This window comes from Phacochoerus africanus, chromosome 6 (assembly GCF_016906955.1).
Source record: "Phacochoerus africanus isolate WHEZ1 chromosome 6, ROS_Pafr_v1, whole genome shotgun sequence".
In the NCBI taxonomy this organism is placed as follows: domain Eukaryota; kingdom Metazoa; phylum Chordata; class Mammalia; order Artiodactyla; family Suidae; genus Phacochoerus; species Phacochoerus africanus.
Window position 1 is genome coordinate 83,865,426 of NC_062549.1, and position 22,882 is coordinate 83,888,307.

The 22,882-nt window shown below is 36.3% G+C and overlaps 1 protein-coding gene across 5 annotated transcripts in view; it reads right to left on the bottom strand.

Moving 5' to 3' along the window:
- Window positions 1-22,882, bottom strand: part of POU2F1 (POU class 2 homeobox 1) — a 181,953-nt gene that overhangs the window by 42,176 nt on the left and 116,895 nt on the right. For 3 of the 5 annotated variants that reach the window (XM_047784009.1, XM_047784011.1, XM_047784010.1), the window contains exons 3-6: window positions 8,188-8,288; window positions 6,155-6,208; window positions 4,200-4,319; window positions 2,087-2,275 (exon numbers count right to left, since the gene is read on the bottom strand). In XM_047784009.1, the coding sequence (XP_047639965.1) occupies window positions 2,087-2,275; window positions 4,200-4,319; window positions 6,155-6,208; window positions 8,188-8,288 (464 nt within the window). The remainder of the gene's footprint in view (window positions 1-2,086; window positions 2,276-4,199; window positions 4,320-6,154; window positions 6,209-8,187; window positions 8,289-22,882) is intronic. The other 2 variants (XM_047784012.1, XM_047784013.1) reach the window with 2 other exon arrangements.

Consider the following 22,882-nt stretch of genomic DNA (forward strand, 5'->3'; position numbering starts at 1 on the left):
ACAAATGGTTATGGTTCTGTTTTTAACATGCAGAGACCAAAATGAGAGGTTTTTTTTTTTGTCTTTGTAGTGTCACACCGAGGCATATGGAAGTTCCCAGACGAGAGGGTGAATCACAGCTGCACCTGCTGGCCTACACCACAGCCACAGCAACGCCAGATCCAAGCCATGCCTATGACCTACACCACAGCTCATGGCAGCGTTGGATTCTTAATCCACTGAGTGAGGCCAGGGATTGAAACTGAGTTCTCATGCATAGTACTTGGGTTCCTTACCACTAGGCCTCAAAAGAAACTCCTAAAAAGAGTTTTTAAAGTCAAGGGAGGGAGTTCCTGTTGTAGTTCAGCAGTAACAAACTCAACTAGTATCCATGAGGATGTGGGTTCGATCCCCTGGCCCCAGTGGGTTGAGACTCTGGCGTTGCCATGAGCTGTGGTATACGTCACAGAATGGAGCTGTGGTGTAGGCTGGCAACTAACAGCTCCAATTGGACCCCTAGCCTGGGAACTTTCATATGCCAAGGGTGTGGACCTAAAAAGACAAAAATAAATAAATAAAAAATCAAGTGAGAAAAGAATATGTTGACTTTTTAAGTGTTTGAGTTTTCTCTTGTTAAGTAAAAACTGAGAGGGCTATGTCTAATTTGCATCAATAAACCAAAAGATCTATAATGATTCATGAAATTTGGCACCAGCCTAACCCAACTGAGAAATCAGTGTAAGAAATTTATTTAAAAAATAGCTATCCATATAAAAATCTGATCTACAACATATTAACCTTGCTTATATTGGCTAAGTATTTGAGAATTTTCAATGTGCTTTCATGTATATTATGTTATTAGAATAACATCAACATAGAGCCTTGAAGCTTAGGCTCTAAAAAAGTATTTATTTGGTGATGAAAAAAGCAGCCAAAATAAAAACATTATCTGATAATTATTGGATATAATAGTCATAAAGATTAGTCTGACATCTATTCTGTACTCTTATAGTTAATTGGCTTTTTTGTGATATTTACTCAAATTCTAATTCTTATTTAAGTCCATTTCTGAGCCTCCTCTATTGGGGGACAAGATAACTGTTTAGCAATAGACTCATAATAAATATATATTTTTGTGTTCCCTTTCACCCTTCTTTCTTTTTATGTGTGTGTGTGTGTGTGTGTGTGTGTGTGTATATATATATATGTATGTGTATATATATATACATACATATATATATATATATATGTATGTATATATATATATTTTTTTTTTTTCGGGCTACAGCCACGGCATATAGAAGTTCCCAAGCTAGGGGTGTAACCAGTGCTACAGTTGTCAGCCTATACCATAGCCACAGCCACAGCCACGCCAGATCTGAGCTATGTCTGTGACCTACACCACAGCTCATGGTAATACTGGATCCTTAACCCACTGAACGAGGTCAGGGATCAAACTCGAAACCTCATGGATACTAGTCAGATTCATTTCTGCTGAGCCACAATGGGAACACCTCCTTTGCATATTTTTACTGAAATGACTACTTATACTGTTTTCCCCTCCTTGAGATAAAGGAATTCATGTACCTTTCCTCTTCGGTAGAACTGTCTATGCCTCTTAAGTAAATTTTTATTATCTCTGGATACTTTGCCCTAAAAGGTGAAAATAAAAGCCAAACAACACTCTAACGCAGTTCTACACAAAGCTAATTACTCTGTAGCAGAGAGATGACTGGCAGTCTCTCTCACACATGGGTGGCAACATTCACTGCAGAACACATGAAAGAACCCATGCTTGCTGTAATTAACTAATTAAAATAAATACAGTAATCCCCTGCTTCAGAAATATGCCGGCTAATTATTCAAGAATTGTCACTTAATATAAACAGTTATTCAAATAATCAGTTATGTATTTATAATATTAACTAAGCAAACAAATGTATTATTTCTAGTCCACTGGTAAAGAAGGCTACACCACTTACCTCGCCCATCTAGAGCTTCTCAGGCCTGGAAGGGCACACGCTAATAATCAGAAAGTGAGTTTAATCCTAAAGAAAGTCTGCCACTCTATTCCTCCCTTCCCGTGCTGGCTATGAGTGTTACTTACCTGTGCAATCTGTATGGGCTGAGAGAGCGGGATCTGCGTCATGGGAGTGGCGGCGGAGGCTGAGATGGTGGCCCCAGCAGCACCGTGCTGTTGGCTGGCGGAATGCTGCTGCACTGCCGCAGCCAGCAGCTGTGCCTGTGCCTGTGCCTGCTGTAGTAATAACTGTTGCTGGGCTGGTGTCAAAGTCAGCTAAACAAAATCAGGACAAAACAGTTGGAACAGGTTGAAGGCGATGGCCCTAGCGCAATACTCAAGTGGTATTAAACTTCAGCTACCCAACTTCACATGGTTAGCATGAAGCCAAAACATTCACTGCTGATCAAACTAACACTACTAGAAGGACATTTAAATTAAAATGATGGTTCTCAGTCCGGACTTAATCATTCAAGCCTGTCCAAGGCCCTAGAGTTCAGGCAAAAAAGTAATTAACTAGTGAGCAAGAAAAAAAAGGAATCAATGCTGACAGGATATGAAAAGAAATTTACACCCAACAGAACAGCAAGTGATTAGTCAGACGAATGAGGAACAAGGACGCTGAATCTGACCAGGAAAGAACTGATAAGGCCCAGCTGCTTCCCATTAGCATGAATCCCTGCCATATTCCATCATTTTCATTATGTCCTAAGATATGACTAAAGAATATGAGATCCATTCGTTTCTTTTCCAGGTCTCCCTACAGTCCCCTCCCCAACAGTCTTTTCTGTTATTGAAAGCACTGGGTCTCTGCAACTTTACATCCTCTTTCCAACACATTATCTCTGTGAAACAGGTGGTGACAGCCGCTCTCTTTACATGCAAATGAATCCTAATGCCCAAGTTTAAATTTAATAGAAGCCCCTGCCAGGAGAACCTGGAATCCCAAGTGTCTCTTACTATTATAAACACTAGTCACTCAAAATAAAACCCAAACAGGGAAATAGGAAAAGTATTTGGAGATTTAAAGTTGCTTTCACAATGTAACTTATTGCAAACACACTTAAAATGATAAGTGTGTTCTATCTTCTTTCTGGTGACATAGGCTGATCAAACCAAGAAGGAATATTCTGAAGTACATGTACAGTCACTTAGTCATTTAATGGTATAAACGTCTTTCAAAAAAGGTCCAACAAAATATGTATATCAGAGACATAAGAATCAAAGACAAATCATTCAAAAACCCGATACCCTTCAAGATATATGTTTATAAATATTTCATACGACATATAAACATGTAATAACCTCTACTGATGGGATTGTGTAAACAATTTTGCAACAATTCTTAAAAGAGACTTCCACTGCCAAAACAAGGAAATACAAAATTTCGTGGGTTGTTGTGATATGAACTGAATAACAATAACTCTTCCTTACCACTCTTCTTGACTCCCCTCAAAATATAATTTAATGGACAAACTTTTGACATTATTCTGAATCGTGACTAAGAGAAAGAGAGAGTTGAAAACTTAAAAGCTTAATATATCAGCATCAGTCAAATTACTCCCAATAAAAACAGATGATATTTATTGAATGCTATGACATGACATGCCAAGCACTCTTCCCTGAGTTTTACATATGTTATTACTCTTAATCTTTATAACCATACTGTGAGATAAGTATTATTAACATCTCCATTTAACTGAAGGTAAACTGAGGCAAAGGGAGATAAAGCAATTAGCCCATACAGGAAATTGCAAAGCCAGGATTTAAGACCAGAGGATTCATTTAGAACACTATATAGTAACTTAACATATTTTTCTTTTGTAGGTACTAATCCATTCTTTAACTTCTACTCTGCAGTGAAGTTATAACTCCAAACTGATAACTGATTTAATTACTGTAACTCTCTCAACCATGGGATCATGACTCCATTGCATGATGAAGCAACAGTTGAAATATGGGTTTAAAAATGTCCTTAGATTACCCAGAGCATCTGCAATGGTAAGAAAAAACACCCTATGATAAAGATAGTTCCTTTTTCAGAGCTGCTTACACTGTGGAAAGTTCCGTTTAAAAGACATCATAGAGCCAGGCATAGTCATATTACTGTCTGCTACAGCCAACAGTTCTAATCAGATATTGGCCAATGACAGTTCTGACATGGAGAAAGCTTATTACACTTCTCTCAGTGAAAACTTACCCCAGTTATCTGTCCTCCAGCCAACATAAGCTGGGTCTGGGGGATGGCAGCCTGCACTGAAGGCTGCTGAGAAGGCTGGCTTGGCTGCTGTGAATCCCCAGATTCTTCATTAGATTTAGACTGAGGTGCGGTAGGGAGGAAGAAAAGATTTCAAATAATTGATTTAAAAAAAATGTACTCAAAATTCCATATTTTAAGAATTATCTATAACATAGACTTGTTTAATCATGAGTTTCCTGGTTTTACTCATTTCCTTTCTTATAAATCTTTGTATTTTCCTAATTTTACATATTAAGTTTCAGACTTTTTGTTCCAGTGCAAAGTTGGAGTTATAAGTTTTAAGATGAAAAAATAATTTGGTCCTTTACAAGTCAAGAGAATTTTTTACAAACCCAAATTCTCAACTCTGGAAATAAGGAGGAAGGGGAAGAGCACATTCAACCTGTCCTTAATTAGACCCTCCATCCCAACATTTTGACATGGGTCTGGTGGTCAGTCTAAAACTTCATTATACACCATCTCAGAAATTGATTACTTGACCCACAGAACTTTTCACCTAATGTTTTAAAGAACCATAGATTTAGCATCTTCCATCAAGTAATACAGCTGAGAGGGAAAATGCTGCAGTCAAGGGGGAAAGGGAAAGAGAGCATGCTTCAGAAAGGGACACTGAGAGAAAATTTTATGGTAATTAAAATTGGTTATGCAGAGCATTAAAATTCTGCATAGATTTGCATATTTCCCACCACCTGTTTTGGGGACTGCAGCAAGGCTAATTAACATAAAGGCTCTGATTAATTCTGCCAGTCATTGAGAGATAATTACAGTGCAGGACTGTAAACATTCCGCACTGGAGATACAGCCTGTTTGCCAACATCTCTCTAAGGGATGAAAGTTTACCATGGCAACCAAGGCAATTTTCCACCTCCTCTCCCTCAGAAAGGAAGGTCACATTATCTCCTTTTCTTTTCTCTTCTTGTCTCCCTGTATTACTAGGTCCATATTCCACTGGGTTTCATGGAATGCTCAACCCAAGGTCTTTAGTCATTAACAATGCTGAAATCAACCTTCCAGAATACTGTTTTTCCCTCCTGACTGTGAGTTACCTAAACACTATCATGAAAGGAAGCAGCAGGTTGAATGAAGTATTATGGAGTAATACATGATACTTGAACTTTGCATGTGTTGCTATATGGTTCATAGAAGCTAAGCACCCAGATTTAAGTTTTGTCTTTAAAATTTCGACTCTAAGAAGCCCATTAATGTCTATAAATAGGTTAAATTACAATCCTTAGAATCATAACATTTTAGTGCAGAGAGGAACCTGGCAATCTTCTAAACTTTGCAGTTGCCCCCCTTGGTATCCACAAAGGATTAGTCCCAGGATACCATGGACACCAAAATCTGTGGAGGCTCAAGTCCCTTACAGTCAGTCCTCTGTACTGGCACAGTAGAACTTTGGGATAAGAAGGGTGGACTGTATAAGAAAAAATAAGCCCCAGGAAGATAAGTGGCTTACCAAAGCTCATACATCTAGTTAGTGGCAGGATGATCAAACTTAAGACCTCTCTCATTCCAGTGCTCTTTTCTCTACTCTAATGTTTCTCTAAGATATGAATGATAAATAAAAAGATATTTGGAAACAAAAGGACACAAAGTATTCAGCTTTGTGTTTTGGCATGTGTTATGGCTATACAACTTGGAAACATTTTTACTGAACTTATTTATAAAACTTTGAAAGTAGACTTTTTGTTCATCTTTGGACATTCACAGTGGCATAATATAAAATTGATTTCCATTAAGGGCTATGATTATCACTGTTTGAATCTTCATGAGATCCAGTAATAAAAAAGTCATTATAAGTATTCCTATTACATGCTCATTACAGAAAATTAGAAAAATATGAAAAAAAAATTAATAGAAAAATTGATCCATAGTCCAATGTCCCAGCTTACCTGTACATTTAATGACTGAGCAGCAGCCTGTAAACTTGTTCCAGCGAGCTGGACCTATAAATAAAATAATCAGGGAAGTTCTAGTCTAATACTGTTGACATTCATCATTAGAGGTTGTCATCAACAAACCTCTATTAAGTGTATGTCTTACTAAGTTAGAACCAAGAATACAAAGTTTATTTTACGGAGTTAAAACTTTATGAGCAAACTCTTGGCACCTCCATCTCCTATCAGAAAATGCTGTTAAAAAATTCCTTTCCTGAAGGTATTTTCCCACACTACATTGGCATCATCAGGTATGCCACACTTCTATTAGACATTCCTTATATAACACTGTTTGTATATATAACAGACTTAAGATTCTAAAAATTTAGTTCCTTTTTCACACGGTGTCAAAGAACACACAGGAATATATATACATAATAAATAATGTATGCATTATATATTATATATGATATATGCATTATATAATATTTTCATCATTATAAACAAACAGAATTCTCTAATTTCAAAATTTCCATGTACAGACAAATGAAAAATCTTATATATATACTCACACCCATACAGTCAAGTCCTTAAAACACTTATCATCATACTAAAAAATCCTAGCTGAAATAGAGAATCTGTCCTATAAACTACACATGAAAATTTTTCAAAATAATTAATTGATTCAGGCAAGGGTCACTAATGGATGCCCCAGAATGAGTGAACTTTGAGAAATAACATGATATTTACATATTCTCACCTACCCTTCCATAGATATTTATTAATTACAAAGGGTAAGGGTAAAACAGTGGGAAAACCTGGAAGAAAAGTGATCACAGTTAAAGTCACCCATATTGAGACATGGGCCTTTTACTATGATGCACTAGGGACACTAAGAGCAAAAGTGTCAACTAAGTCTCACTCTAATAGATATAATTGTTGCCTACACAGTATCCCTTTAAGTTGGTGAACAAATAAATGGGCTTTAGAAAAGCTTTCTAATATTTCACCTGTTTTCAAGTAGAGGAGGTTCTTTTACAGTTTAAGTAGTCTGAAAACATATTTTGATTAAAAAAAAACTAGGGTAGTATTACATATATTCAGTTCATAGTAACAATGTGTCATAAGTAATCTTGGAGTTTTTATGTCCATATGTGCTTTTCATTGAACCACTACCACCAATACCATCAGGCACTACCATCACTAGAGTCACTACCACCAACATCGCTGGCCAATTTAGCATTCACATTTTGAATTGGTTCTAGGGTTTACCTGAGGTAGACTAAGCTGTGCCAAGTACTGTTCTAACATATAACTGTGAACATAAATCAAGGGGTTGAGACACTCTGATAATCTAACTTCCAAATGTTTTCATTGTTTCACTTTCCATTTTTAACCAGCTCCCAAATCCCCAAACTCTTAGGGAGTCAGTGTTTGATTTTTATATTCCCTTTCCCTCTACATTACAGCTAACATGTAGATGAATAGAATCCATAGTCTGTTTTAGACTCAGGAAAAATTCTCATAATATAGGGTAATAAAGTTGAGACAAATCTTTCTGAACCCCCAACCAGGGGGTTCCCAGTCAAGCAAAAGCTCTGAGTAGTTGCCCAAATCAAAATGACTTCAAACTATTTTAAAAAAGGGATTTGAGCTGTGAGCTCAGAGCGTACACTGCAGGTCTCAGGCAATGGGGGGTATGGTTATTTTGGATGACTTTGTAATTTACTGCTACTTTCAGTGAGCCACCACAGACCAGACTCACAAAAACAGTAATATGAATATATATATACACACACACACACATATATATTTATACTGTTCATAACAAGGAATTCTTTTTTTCACACAGCTGTGGGATCAATAACTATACAGTCAACAAAGCTATACGATTCCATATTAACCATTCAGAATGACATGACTAGATGCTAGTAGTACCAGACTTTAATCAACTTAAAAAGTCCCACATTCTGAAATAACTTCCCCTGGCCCTAGCATTCCATGCCTCCATTTTTCACTCTCACTCATGGTTGAGCAGAACATTCTACCTGATGGAGATGTCCAAGGAAAGCCTGGGCCTGGGCTGTTGAAATTGCTCCTCCAACAGGCACAGGCTGCTTTTGAAAGTCCAGACCATTGGTTTGTGTGCCTAGAAAGCAAGCAAAATAATATAGCTATTAAAAACACAAAAACTGAAATAAAACACTACCCCCCCCCTTTTTTTTTAACACAGGTACCTTTTTAGTATAAGTATTCTTCTAAGTACCTCCAAGGAGGAGAATGGATTCAAAAGAAAGGAAATAGAGTAAAATGATTTCTCTACTAAAGGTAGGGATTCAGGACAAGTACATGAACACAGATAAAGTTTCCAAGAAACAAAAACAAAAAAATAAATAAAATATAAATAATGAATTATAATCATAATCTCATATTAGAGAGTTCAGAAGTAAAGGCAATGACTGGAGTAAATGAGGTCAGAAAAGCATGAAACCTAAGGTGGCTTTAGGAGGAGATTAACATCATTACCCCTGTTATAAATAATGACAGACACAGAATTCCAAGGGGGTATCAAGGTTCTCTTCTAGTCTCTCCCTTCTGGATATTTGGCTTGGACAGAAGAAATTGCCAAGATCAAGATGGAGTTACTCTTAACTTATAATGCTTTTATCACAATCTCATTTGGTAAAAGCAATCATTTACAATATAAACAAAATGGTTTTACCTATAAAGTATAGACTGTTGTGTGTATCTAATTAGCAAATGCTTCGCTATCATTACAATTTTCTAAATGTTACACCAGTGCCTTTAACCACTTATGTTATAATCTTATGTTAGAATAGAATTAATTTATGGAAAGGCATGATACTGACATGATATCTAATATCCAGAAATATTTCCTATGGAATATAATACATTGTTTTCAAATTATTATATCCAGCATTATTTAGAAACAACCAGAATACCTTGTACTGAATAAAAGAGACCATGTGAATCTGCAAGAATCATCTGGTCATGTGAATGTGGTAACGAGCTTCCATTTCCTACCACCAGAATACCCCATCTTCTTAGCCTCATCCCTCTGCATGTACACACACAGAACAGACTAGTTAGAAAAGTACAAGCTACAGGCTTTAGGCAATATTCCTAAAAGTGTGCTTTTGCCATTATATACCCAAATTACTTCTAGAAATGTATCACTTGAATAAAACAACTAGGTAGGTCACATGACTCAACAGAGTTATTTAAGGTTTCTTTGAGATAGTTATTAAAAGAGTGTACATATTATTTCACCTCCTCAAAAATCTCAATGATGGTTCTCTTACAGTTTTTCCTAAAGTTTCCCACAGATAGGAAATAAAGAACTACTTATACATACACAGTTAATGAAATTAAAGGAGATACTTGTGTCAAGTAGTGAGAAACCAGTATGAAACAGAATTAAAGGTAACTAGAGTCACTTTCATAGGCCACATACAGAAGTTTCACTGTTTTAAAGTCATACATTTTGTCATTAGCTGCTGTCTCTACCTCAATGCAGGAAATCATTACTTATGTTAAGATTTTAAGATTGTCTACCATTAGGAAAACATGCTTAAAATATATTAAACAAATCAACAGGGCTAAAAGAAGGTAAGATTTTGAAAAACAGAGATAAGCACTTAGAGATTAACATATCACCAATTTAAGAAGTCTTCTAGAACCAAATATTTCACTCTCATGGAGACCATAAAAATTCCACACACTGGTTCCATTTTCAAGTTCTCATAAAAATGATAACAAGCTCCTTGTAAATCATAAAGCACCATATAACACAAGACTGAATGATTTCTGGTATCCCTTGTACAAAGTCCACAGTGGCTGACAGGTAATACTATTTAAGTGCCCTGGCTCTGTCTTGGAGGGGAGGGTAGCATAAAGGCATGGTACCCAAAGCATGGTATGGTGAAAAGAATACTTAGATAACAACTCAGACAAACATTAAGATGCGAAAGCAGGTTTTTGTGTTGTTGTTGCTGTTGTTTGTTTTTTTTTAAAATAAGATGTTGAGGCTCCAATAAGAGGTGAAGGGTAGAAGTAGATATTACATATTACAGTCAAAACGAGATGCATGCCTGAGAAAAACTGAAACATCCAAAGGAGCAATCAGGGGAATTAAAAGTTTGGGGGAGAAGGCAATTTATGTAAGAAGATTAACATAAAATAAACAGAGTTTGAGAAACCCTAATAAAATATCTAAGAAAAGTGACCTAGAAGGAATTTAGAAATTACAGAGGCCAGAGCTAAAGAGTTTATAAGGTTGTCACTAGAACAGTATTACTGAGATAAAACTTTAGAAACATTGTATCTAACACCTCTGTTATCTTATTGGTAAAGAAAGAGAGATGGAGGAATCTTAAGTGAATTGCTCAAGATATCACAGCTAGACTAGTCGAAGAGTTAAGACAAGGAAGCAGTCCCTTAAATCTGCCTAATTCGCTCACAGAAAATGACAGTTGAAATTGGGAGTAAAAATGTCTATTAATTAATAATGGATATATGTATTGATCTTTCATAACTAAATGATGGGTTATGTTCTGATAAACTGTTCCTAGATTGAAAATATCATAAGTTAAAATGTATTTAATACACCTAACATACAGGAACATCATAGCTTAGCCTGGCTTACCTTAAACATGCTCAGAACACTTATATCAGCCTATAGCTGGATGAAATCATCTAACACAAAACCTGTTTTATAATAAAATGAATATCTCATGCAATTTATTGAATGCTGTACTGAAAGTGAAAACCAGAATGGCTGCATAGGTGCACAATGGTTGTAAGTATATGGGTTGTTTCCTCTTGTGATGGGGAGCTGTGGCTGCTGCAGCCCAGCATCACACAAGAGTATCACACTGTCCATCACTAGCCAAAGATCAAAGTTCAAAATTCAAAGTATGGTTTCTACTGAATGCATATGGCTTCCACATCATTGTAAAGTTGAAAAATCTTAAGTTCGAACAATCATAGGTTCAGGACCTTCCATGAAGAAAAAAAGGTTGACGATAAGGGGGCACCTACATTGGGAGATGTGAAGACAAAGACTCAGAGAAAGCAGTGAGGAAATGGAAAAAAAAATTCCTCAAGACCAGGGTGCCTCAGGAGTCAGGAAAAAGAAAGCTGCAAGGATGGGGGTAGTTTAAATGGTATCAAATGGTACAGAAAAGACAAGGCTCAAACACTGAGAAAAAAAGAAACATAAGGAGAACAGAAGAAAAGCATTAATAAAGATAAGATTAAAATTAATGAAATCGGGGAAAAACACACAATGGAAACATCAACTTGGTTCTTTCAAAAGAATCACATAACTTACAAACTTCTGGTAAGAAAAAATAATAAAAGAGAAGGAGCAAATAATTTAATGAAAACAGAAAGCGTATACAATAAAAAAAAGTCACAAGAACTAAAAGAGGACATTTGAGCCAATAAAATTAAAACTTGGATAACTACCTAACTATAACTTATCAAGACTGACTCAAGAAGAAGAAGAAAAAAAAGAGTCCCACAGTATTTGAAGATATTAAATTAACAGACGAAAATCTTCACAAAAAGAAAATGAAAAGCCTAGACTATTTCACTTTGCTTGTTTCCAAAAATTCAAGGAAAAAATAATTCCAATCCTACAGTTTTTCCAGAGTGGGGTTAAAAAAAAGGAAATACTTCCTGGAGTTCCCACTGTGCCGCAGTGTGTTAATGATCCAGCTTATCTCTGTGGTATTGCCGGTTTGATCCCTGGACTGGTCCACTGAGTTAAGGATCCAGTGTTGTTGCAGCGGTGGGGTAGGTCACAGATGTGGTTTGGATTTGATCCCTGGACTGGGAACTTCCATATGCTGTGGATGCAGCTGAAAAAGGGGTGGGGGGGAGAACCACTTCCTAACTCATTTTATGAGTTCAGCATAACCTTGATACCCAAACCTGACAAAGTATGAAAAAGAAAAAAGAAAACACAAAAGCCATCTTTACTTATAAACAAACATATGTGGACATATCCTAAATAATAACAATAAAAATAACCTAGCAAATTAAAATATTGTGACTAAGATGGATTTATTCCAGGAATGATTTGGGGCTAAAAGAAATTCATTCTTTGAAGGGGGAAAATCATACAATCATCTATCTCAAAGCATGCAGAAAAACTCTTAGATGAAATCCAATATCCATTTATGATAAAAATTCTAGGTGTAGGAATAGAAAGAAGCTTCTCTAACTTGACAAAGAATAATATTAAATGCACTCACCTTAAGATTAAGAACAAGATGAGAGTGCTAGCTATTGGAAGGTTTAGCCAGAAAACGCGTCAAAAAAACAAGGTAAGTTAGAAAAAAGAAGTAAAACTTTCTTCTTAATCTGATTATGAATATAGACTATCCCAAGGAATATAACAATTAGAATAAGAGAAGTTTAATAAGGTTGCAGCACATAAAATCTATTTAAAAACTGCCTTTGTTATACACAAAACGAAAAAAAATGAAAAAAATTTTAAACAATTGTATTTGTAACACTTTGAAAATATAAAAGTCCTGGAAATCAATCTCTCAAACTAGCAAATCCTAGAAGTAGAAAATTATAAAACTTAATTGACAGGCTGATTCTAAAATTTCAATAGAAAGGCAAAGACCCAACATGCTTGTTAAAATGACAAAATAGAGGGACTTGCACTATCAAGATATCAGGACTCATCATAGAGCTAATAATTAGGACAGTGTGGTATTAGTGCAGGGATAAACAAATAGACCAGAATGGAGAGTCTGGAAATAAGGCCACACATATCTTAAGACACCTGAAATGTGAAAGAAGTGCTATTGCAGCTCAGTGAGCAAAGGATGCAGTTTTCAATATATAGATAACTAGGAGTTCCTGTCGTGGCACAGTGGTTAACGAATCCGACTAGGAACCATGAGGTTGCGGGTTCAATCCCTGCCCTTGCTCAGTGGGTTGACGATCCGGCGTTGCCGTGAGCTGTGGTGTAGGTCACAGATGTGGCTCGGATCCTGCATTGCTGTGGCTCTGGTGTAGGCCAGCAGCTATAGCTCCAATTAGACCCCTGGCCTGGGAATCTCTATATGCCGTGGGAGCGGCCCTAGAAAAGACAAAAAGACAATAAATAGATAGATAGATAGATAGATAACTAGGTGTTAATTTGGGGAAAAAATGAAATTTCAGAGATTGATTCACATCATACCAAAAAAAAAAAAAAGAAAAAAAAAAAGAAAAAAAGGCAAGCAAAAGAAAAAAAAAATTCAGGAGGATTAAAGACCTAAATGTGAAGTGTAAAACAATTACATTTTTGGAAGACAGCATAATCAAGTATCATTATAACTTTGGGGAAAGGGAAGGATTTCTTGATCATGACCCCAAAATTAAAAAGACATGAATTTAACTACTTTAAAATTAAAAGCTCTGTTCATCAAAGGACTATGTAAAATTAATGAAAAGGAGAAAATATTTGCAATACACATAAACAACAAAGGATTAGTAGTAAGAATATACAAAGAACTTCTATGAATCAATTTTTTAAAAAACCCAATAGAAAAATAAAGCAGGCAAAATAAATGAATAGGAATTTCACATAAGAAACATAAATGGCCCACAAACACAAGAAAAGATGTTCAACTTCCTTAGGAACCAGGGAACTACAATAAAATCCCAGTGAGATACCATTTTACACTCGTTAGATTGGCTAAAATTATAAATCTGGTTAATATCAACTTTTGGTGAGATTGAGAAATTCACGTCTGTTGTTGGTAGCAGTATAAACCAGTTACTAACGCTTTGGAAAACTGGCTGTGGCTGGAAGTTTTGAGGAACACCAAAACAAGTTCAGCAATTACAGTATTAAGTAATTTCACACATACGCATCAAGAGGTAAGTACAAAATTATTTATGGTAGCAATGTTTGTAATGGCAAAAGCCTAAAAATAACCAAAATGTTCATCAATAATAGAATAGATGGAAAAATTGTGATGTATTTATATAATGGGATTATACCAGTGAAAATGAATTACAGATATATGTACCAACTTGGATGAACCTCAAAATCATAATGCTGAGCAAAAGAAACCAGTCATAGAATATACATATGGTGTGATTCAATTTATATAATGGAAACAGGTATATATAAGTAATATATTGTTTGAGGATAATAAATACATAAATGAAAAAATTGAAAGAAAAGCAACGTGACTACTAAATTCAGGATGATGGTTACCTTTGTGGTAAGAGAATGAAATATGATCAGAGTGGATCTACAGTGGCCTTCTGGGACATAGTAACTATTTCGTGACCAGAGTGGTACACACATGAGTGCTTAAACCATACATACATGGTTTTAAAGTTACTGCTTTTATATTAAAAGAGTAAAAAAAAAAAAAAAGGACAATGACAAAAAAGTTGCAGTAAAGTTTTTGGGATGCATCCAGAGAGCAAGAAACAAAGAAAAAAGCAGGTGGTAATGAAGCCAAGGTGGTGAGTGGTACTCACTTATTCCAGTAAGTCTGGCAGTGGTGGGAATGAAAGAGGATGGTAGTTCAAAGTGGTAGATAGGGTGGAAGGGAAGGTTTATAGGTCGATGAAACCTGAGTCTACTGAAAGACTGAGGAAAGACTCACAGGAAGGGATACATTGAAGATGTAAGAACCAGAAAGAGTTAACAGATGAGGCAGAAATCTGAAGAACACGAAAAGAGAATTAAGAGTGAGAAGTAGAGGATTATAATAATGGAGAAGAAGGATATTCCTTTCTTAGATGGAAAAGAAAAGGAGAAGGTGGTGAAAACAAAAAATGTGATGTGATGAGGAGGGAGGTGATGGGGCTCAAATCAGCTACAACTTTCTTACTAATCAAAAGGTAGTCATTTTCAGAAAAGAGTAACAGCAAAACAGATGAGATAGAAAAGTTTTGGACAAGAGAAAGGATTTGAGAACATGTAATGAGGAATGTGACAAGGAATCATTAGAGGGGAATCCAAGGATACCAGTTACAGTGTAGGCGCAGCTGAGAGAGAGCTGAAATTTATACAGCATTAAAGAACTGGCAAGTTCTCATCTCCTAGGGAGTTCTGTTTCTTTCTTTCTTTTTTTTTTAATTTTTATTTATTTATTTATTTTTTGTCTCTTTGCTATTTCTTTGGGCCGCTCCCGAGGCTTGTGGAGGTTCCCAGGCTAGGGGTCAAATCGGAGCTGTAGCCGCCAGCCTACGCCAGAGCCACAGCAATGCAGGATCCGAGCCACATCTGTGACCTACACCACAGCTCACGGCAACGCCGGATCGTTAACCCACTGAGCAAGGGCAGGGATTGAACCCGCAACCTCATGGTTCCTAGTCGGATTCGTTAACCACTGCGCCACGACGGGAACTCCTGTTTCTTTCTTCATAGCCAACAGTCAGGCATCAAATACACAAAGGTTTCCTCTCTTAATAAATAGTTCATACTTCCCCGATTTGCACAGGTTTCAGGCTTTTAAATTCTTTTCAGAGTCCAGCTCAAATGCTCCCTTCCTTTGTTTCCCACCTCTCAAACCCAAAAGCTATCATCTGTATTTACTAGTGCAACATAGTTAATACTGTTTCAACATTTTGTAGGAAAGAGATAAAAATGAGCTACAATACATACAAACACACTGTGCTAAGTGAAAGAAATGAGACTCAAAGAGTACATTTGTATGATTCCATTCATATGACATTTTAGAAAAGGCAAAACTGAAAGGAACCATTAAGAGAAATGAGTAAACTTCCTTGATTCACAAATGAGAAAAACAAAAAATATACAGAATCACTTCCAATGAAATAACTGAGCTGGATAGTAATTGAGCCGACTGAAGTTTAGACTTCCTTAACTCTCTTCCCATTGCTCTTTCTACTCTACCACTGTATGACCAAGGAGTCCAACTCCACATTGACTTATGAAGAATATTAACTAATTCACTGACCAGTGACTGAAGCCAAGGTCAGGCCCGTAAAGAAATGATGAGATATAAGAATTCAGAAGCTTTGATTTCTACATCACAGCTTGTTACTCCAGCTATATTACTTTAAAATAAAATTTTTTTAATGGATCAAATCAAATTTTACAGTTCATGAGAAATAATACCATAATGAATAAAGATAATATTTGGCAAAAAAAAGTCTCCAAAACATATCAAACACCAAATGTTAACAGTAGATACATTAATCTATGATTTTCAAATTTTCTACCATGAATATTACAATTAGTAATAACAACTTAAAATTTTATTCAGTTTCACTTTTCCTAAAATAAGCTTCCTTTCAATTTATCCTTCAATGTTGACTCCAAAGCAATCATCTCCAGAGTGATCTGTCCCTTACAAAGGGCTGACTTCTGCTTTTTAAATTCTATCTAGGAGTGTCTTTATTTGGTAGAGGTAGGACAGCCTCATTTATCCTAATCCTGTTACCATTTCCCCATAAATGAGAATGGAAATCTATGCCCTATGAACATTTATTTTAAAATGTATAAATGGAGAATGAAATACACATACTAGGGAAGGAAGGAGAGAGATAGGAAGAGAGGGATAAGAGTATGAAGAATGTGTCACAGAGAAAGCTAAGGTGACACTGCCACAATAGGATCAAAACGCAGATCCCCTCCACATCTTCTTTATCTCCAAAAGTTTAGTTATGATTCAACCTCGAGCCCAGAGTCTAATTTCTTTAGGAGGACTTCAAGGGTCAACCTAACTATAAATCATCTTTCCCCAATTGTAACTCCTATAGAACAACCGAGTTTTAAAGTAACGACATTCAATCCTTATTTAAGAGATAACAATATTTCCCAAACAGATCAACCCTTTGAGGCTTCAAAATTAAAACTTACGGTAATCTTACATTTTAATTCTTTCTTCAAGATCTAATTATATCTAATGGAAACTATGATACTTTAAAAAAATTCTTTTTTCTAATGTAAGTGGCCTTGGATTTTTTTTGCTAAATGCATGAGTTTGAGGCGTAGAACACGAACAAGAATACAGTACTGTCGCTGGCCTCAAGCAAAGAGAGACAAAATATGGTATTTGTTCTAAGGAAGGTACAAGGTGCTTTGAGAGCTCTAGTGTGGCTAAAAGGAAGAAAGGAGGTTTTAAAGGGAGTCTGAGGTTACAGAGTGAGGCCTGAACAACCAAGGCGAGAATGTGAAAATCAAATGGTTCAGATAGACATATTTTATTACTACCTATTGATCACCTCATTATTACAAGACTTTTTGACTATAATATTGAGGGAGATGCAACAAAAACACTGTTGGGGGGAATTCAGTTTCTAGCATTATTTCTTGAGGATAAATGAATGCATAATTGTTACTTTTTTTTTTTTTCTTGCTTTTTAGGGCTGCACCCACGGCACACAGAGGTTCCCAGGCTAGGGGTCAAATCAGAGCTGTAGCCACTGGCCTAGGCCACAGCCACAGCAATGCCAGATCTGAACCACGTCTGCAACCTACACCACAGCTCACAGCAACACCAGATCCTTAACCCACTGAGCAAGGCAAGGGATCTAACCCGCAACCTCATGGTTCCTAGTTGGATTCGTTTCCGCTGAGCCACGATGGGAACTCCAGAATTGCTACTTTTTTTTTTTAATTTCTAGGTGAAGTTTTTATATTAACTGATTTTTATTTTATTTCCATTATAGCTGGTTTACATTATTGTTACAAGAAAATAACAAGTATTAACAAGGAAGTGAGGAAACTGGAATCTTGTGCATTTATTGTAGAAATGTAAAATGGTTCAGGTGCTGTGGAAGAGTTTGGTGGTTCTTCAAAACAGAAAACATAGAATTACTTCATGACTCACCAATTCTACTGTAGGTATATACCCCATAGTACTGAAAACAGGTACTCAAACAAATCCTTAAACATGAATGTTCATAGCAGCAGTTTCACAATAACCAAAAAGTGGAAACAAACCAAATGTCTGTCAACAGATAACTGGATAAACAAATTGTGGTATATCCATACAAGGGAATGTTATTTGGCCAAGGAATAAAGTACTGATGCATGCTATAAAATGGATGAACCTTTGAAGGAAGCCAGACACAAAAGGTCACATACTGTATGATTCCATTTATATGAAATCTCCAGAAAAGGTAAATGATGGCTGCCAGGGGCAGGGCAGAGGGGAAAATGGAGAGCAACCACTTAATGGGTATAAGATTTCCTTGTGGGATGATGAAACCATTTTAGAACTTGAAAGAAGTAATGGTTGCACACTATGAGTGTATTAAAAGCCACAGAATTGTTCACTTTTAATGGCTTAAGTGCATTTCACCTCAATTAAACAAAACCAAAAATGAATCCACAGCTGCTAGATAAATCTAACAATACAAATATTACTGCCTATAGCAAATAGTCTTACCTATCTAATGGGCCACTTATACTCTGCTACAGGCCAAGTAACAAGAGTTACCTCTAGTGACACTGTGTGTGAAAATAAGAGTAACGATTTCTTGAATGAGAGATTCTGGAAGATGGGGTTTGTGAAGACTACTTTTCATTACTAAGCAGCTGTATTTTAGATAACACCTACTATACTTTAATGAAAATTATTATATACTACTTCAATTAAACCCATACAATAAAGAAAAAAATATATATATATCACAGATTTCCTATTTGACAGTAAATTTAAGGCAAAATAAAATTTAACAATGGCTTAAATTTCAGATGTTCTATAGGAAATAATGACAACATTTGTGCATGTCACTATATAACCTTGGCAAGCAAGCACAAACTCCAAAGGAAATTCATAGAAAGTTGGGCAACCGTGGGCCATAAATAATACAAGTAACAGCTAAAAGTTCTTCAAAGGAAACCTTGGCTACTACTTGAGTGTGTGTGTGTGTGTGTGTGTGTGTGAGTGTGTGTAGATAGTTTCTTCATGTGTGTGTGGGTGTATGTGTGTGTGTAGATAGTATCTTCCAAGCAAGTCATCATAAAAATGGGAGAGATGTGGGACAATGGAAATCCAGAGAGAGAATTACTTACAGCTATAGAAAAATTCTACATTACTACAAAATTAGGTGCATAACCACAACTGGTGCTATAGATCATCCATGGGATGGATGAACATTATATATTTGCTAAAAATTTCCACTGCTACTGTGTATTTGTCTTTTCCTAAGTAATGGTGTTTTGTTTTGTTTTTTTAAATGTAGATGACTGTATAACAGTGTTGCATGATAAGATTTCTATACATGGTTAATGTTTATTAAGTCTATCTAGATAAAAGGTTCTAATGAAACAGATTTTTATTAGCTTTATTTTATTTATTTATTTATTTTTTTAATGGCCACACCTGTGGCATATGGAAGTTCCCAGGCTAGACTCAATCAGAGCTAGAGCCAGGGTCTATGCCACAACCATGGCAACACTGGATCCAAGGTGCATCTTATGGCAATGATGGATCCTTAACCCACTGAGCCAGGCCAGGGATCTAACCCACATCCTTAACGTTGGGTCCTTAACTTGCTGAGCCACGATGAGAACTCTTTTTTAAAAATTACTTTTATTAAAGAACAGCTGATTTACAATGTTGTGCCAATTCCTGCTGTATAGCAAAGTAACTCTTATACACACACACACACACACACACACACACTTGTGCATTCTTTTTAATGTTATTTTTCATTATAGTCTATTCCAAGAGATTGGATATAGTTCCCTGTGCTATACATTAGGACCTTATTGTCTATTCGTTCTAAATGTAATAGTTTGCATTTATTAACCTCAAATTCCCAGTCCATTCCACTCCATTCCCCTTCCCCAATGACAACCACAAGTCTGTTCTCCATGTCTGTGAGTCTGCTTCTGTTTTAGACAGATTCATTTGTGCCATATTTTAGATTCCAAATATACATGATATCACATGGTATTTGCCCTTCTCTTTCTGACTTACTTCATAAATCACTCATTGCATCCATGCTGCTAAAAATGGCATAATTCCATTCTTTTTATGGCTGAGTAGTATTCCATTGTATAGATGTACAAAATCTTTATCCAGTCACCTGTCAATGAATGTTGTTTCCATGTTCTCTTGGCTCTTGTGAACAGTATCACAATTTTTAAACTATAATTTTGTCCAGATATATGCCCAGGAGTGGAATTACTGGATCATATGGTAGTTCTATATTTAGTCTTCTGAGGAACCTCCATACTGTTTTCCATGGGTTGTACCAACTTACATTCCCACCAAAAGTGTAGAAGGGTAACCTTTCCTCCACACCCTCTCCAGCATTTGTTATTTGTAGACTTCATTAATGATGGCCATTCTGATCAGTGTGAGGAAGTATCTCAGTGCAGGGTTTTTTTTTTTGTTTTTGTTTTTTTGGTCATTTTTGACTACCCTGCAGAATATGGAGCTCCCGGGCCAGGGATCAGATCGGAGCCACAGTCTCAACCTAAGCCACAGCTGTGGTACCACCAGGTCCCTAACCCCACTGTGCTGGACTGCGGATCAAACCTGCATCCCAGTGGCTCCCAACTCCCAAGACGCTGCTGATCCTGTTGTGCCACAGCAAGAGCTCCCTTATTGTAATTTTGACTTGGTATTTCTCTAATAACTAGTGATGCTGAGAATCTTTTCGCGGCCTTCTGGTCATCCATGTCTTCTGTGGAGCAATGTCTACTTAGGTCTTCTACCAATATTTCCACTGGGTTGTTTGTTTTCTGTTGTTGAGTTGTACATGTTGTTTACATATTCTGGAGTTAAGCCCTTGTCAGATGCATCGTTTGCAACTAATTTCTCCTATTTTGTAGGTTGTCTTTTCATTTTTTAATGGTTTCCTTTGCTGTGCTAAAGCTTGTCAGTTTGATTAGGTCCCACTTACTTATCTTTGTTTTTATTTCTTTTGCTTTGGGAGACTGACCTAAGAAAATATCTACCATTTATTTCAGAGATTGTTTTGCCTATATTCTTTTCTAGGAGTTTTATGATGTCATGCCTTATGTTTAAGTCTTTAGGCCATTTTGAGTTTATTTTTTGTGCATGGTGTGAAGGTGTGTTCTAGCTTCATTGATTTACAGGCAGCTGTCCAGTTTTCCCAGCACTACTTGCTGAAGAGATTGTTTATATCCAATTTTATTCTTGCCTCCTTTGTCAAAGATTAATTGAATGTAGGTGTCTGTCTGGGTGTATTTCTGGGCTCTCTATTCCATCTCTCTCTCTCTTTTTAATGGCCACACCTGTGGTATATGGAAGTTCCCAGGCCAGGGATTGAATCCGAGCCATAGTTGCAATTTATGTTGCAGCTAGGCAATGACCCACTGAGCTGGACTGGGGATCAATCCTGCACGTTTGAGCCACTGCAGTAGGATTCTTAACCCACTGTGCAACAGCAGGAACTCCTCTATTCTGTTGCACTGATCCTTATGTCTGTTTTTTTGCTTTTGTTTTTGTTTTTCTTTTTAGGGCCACCCCTGCAGCATACAGAAGTTCCCTGGATAGGGGTTGAATCAGAGCTGCTGTTGCCAGCCTATGCCACAACTACAGCAAGGCAGGATCCAAGCCACATCTGCTACCTTCACTGCAGCTTGCAGCAACACCAGATCCTTAACCCATTGAGAGGACAAGGATCAAAACCACATCCTCCCGGGCACTATGTCTAGTTCTTAACCCACTGAACCACAACAGGAACTTCTTTATGTCTGTTTTTGTACCAATACCACACTGTCCTTATTATTGTAGTTTTGTAATGTTGTCTGAAGTCTGGAAGAGTTACACCTCCTGTTGTTGTTTTTTTTTTTTTTAAATTCAGGATTGCTTTGGCAATTCTGGGTCTTTTATGGTTCCATATAAATTTTTGGATTATTTGTTCTAGTTCTGTGAAAAATGTCAAGGATAATATGATAGGGATTGCATTAAATCTGTAGATTGCTTTGGGTAGTATGGCCATTTTAACAATATTAATTCTTCCAACCTAGGAGTATGGGATATCTTTCCATTTCCTTAAATCCTCTTTAATTTCCTTAATTAATGTTTTATAATTCTTAGCATATAAGCTTTTTCACTTCCTTGGTCAGGTCAGATATTTACTTTTTTAGGTATCATTTTTAAAAGGTTTTTTAAAAATATATTCCTTTTCTAATACTTTATTGTTTGTATACAGAAATACAACAGATTTCTGAATGTTAATCTTCTATCCTGCTACTCTGCTGAATTCACTGATCAAATGGAATAGTTTTGTGTGGAGTCCTTCAGGCTTTCAATATATAGTACCATGTCATCTGCATATGACATCTCAACCTCTTCCCTTCCAATTTGGATACCATTTATTTATTTGTTTGTTTTTGTCTGATGGCTGTGATTAGGACTTACAATACCATGTTGAATAAAAGTGGTAAGAATGGGAATTCTTGTCTTGTTCCAGATTTAGTGGGAACACTTTCAGCTTTTCTCTGCTGAGTATTATATTGGCTCTTGGTTTGTCATAAATAGCTTTTATTATGTTGAGATTGTTTTCTCTATACCCACTTTGGTAAGAGTTTTTATCATGAATGGATGATGAATTTTATCAAATGTTTTTGCATCTATTGAGATGATCATGTGGTTTTAAACCCTTCTTTTTTAATGTGGTATAATACATTGATTTGTATATGCTGAGCCATCCTTGTGACCTTGGGATAAATCCCACTTGGTTGTGATCTTTTTTTATGTGCCATTGGATTCAGCTTGCTAGAATTTTATTGAGAAA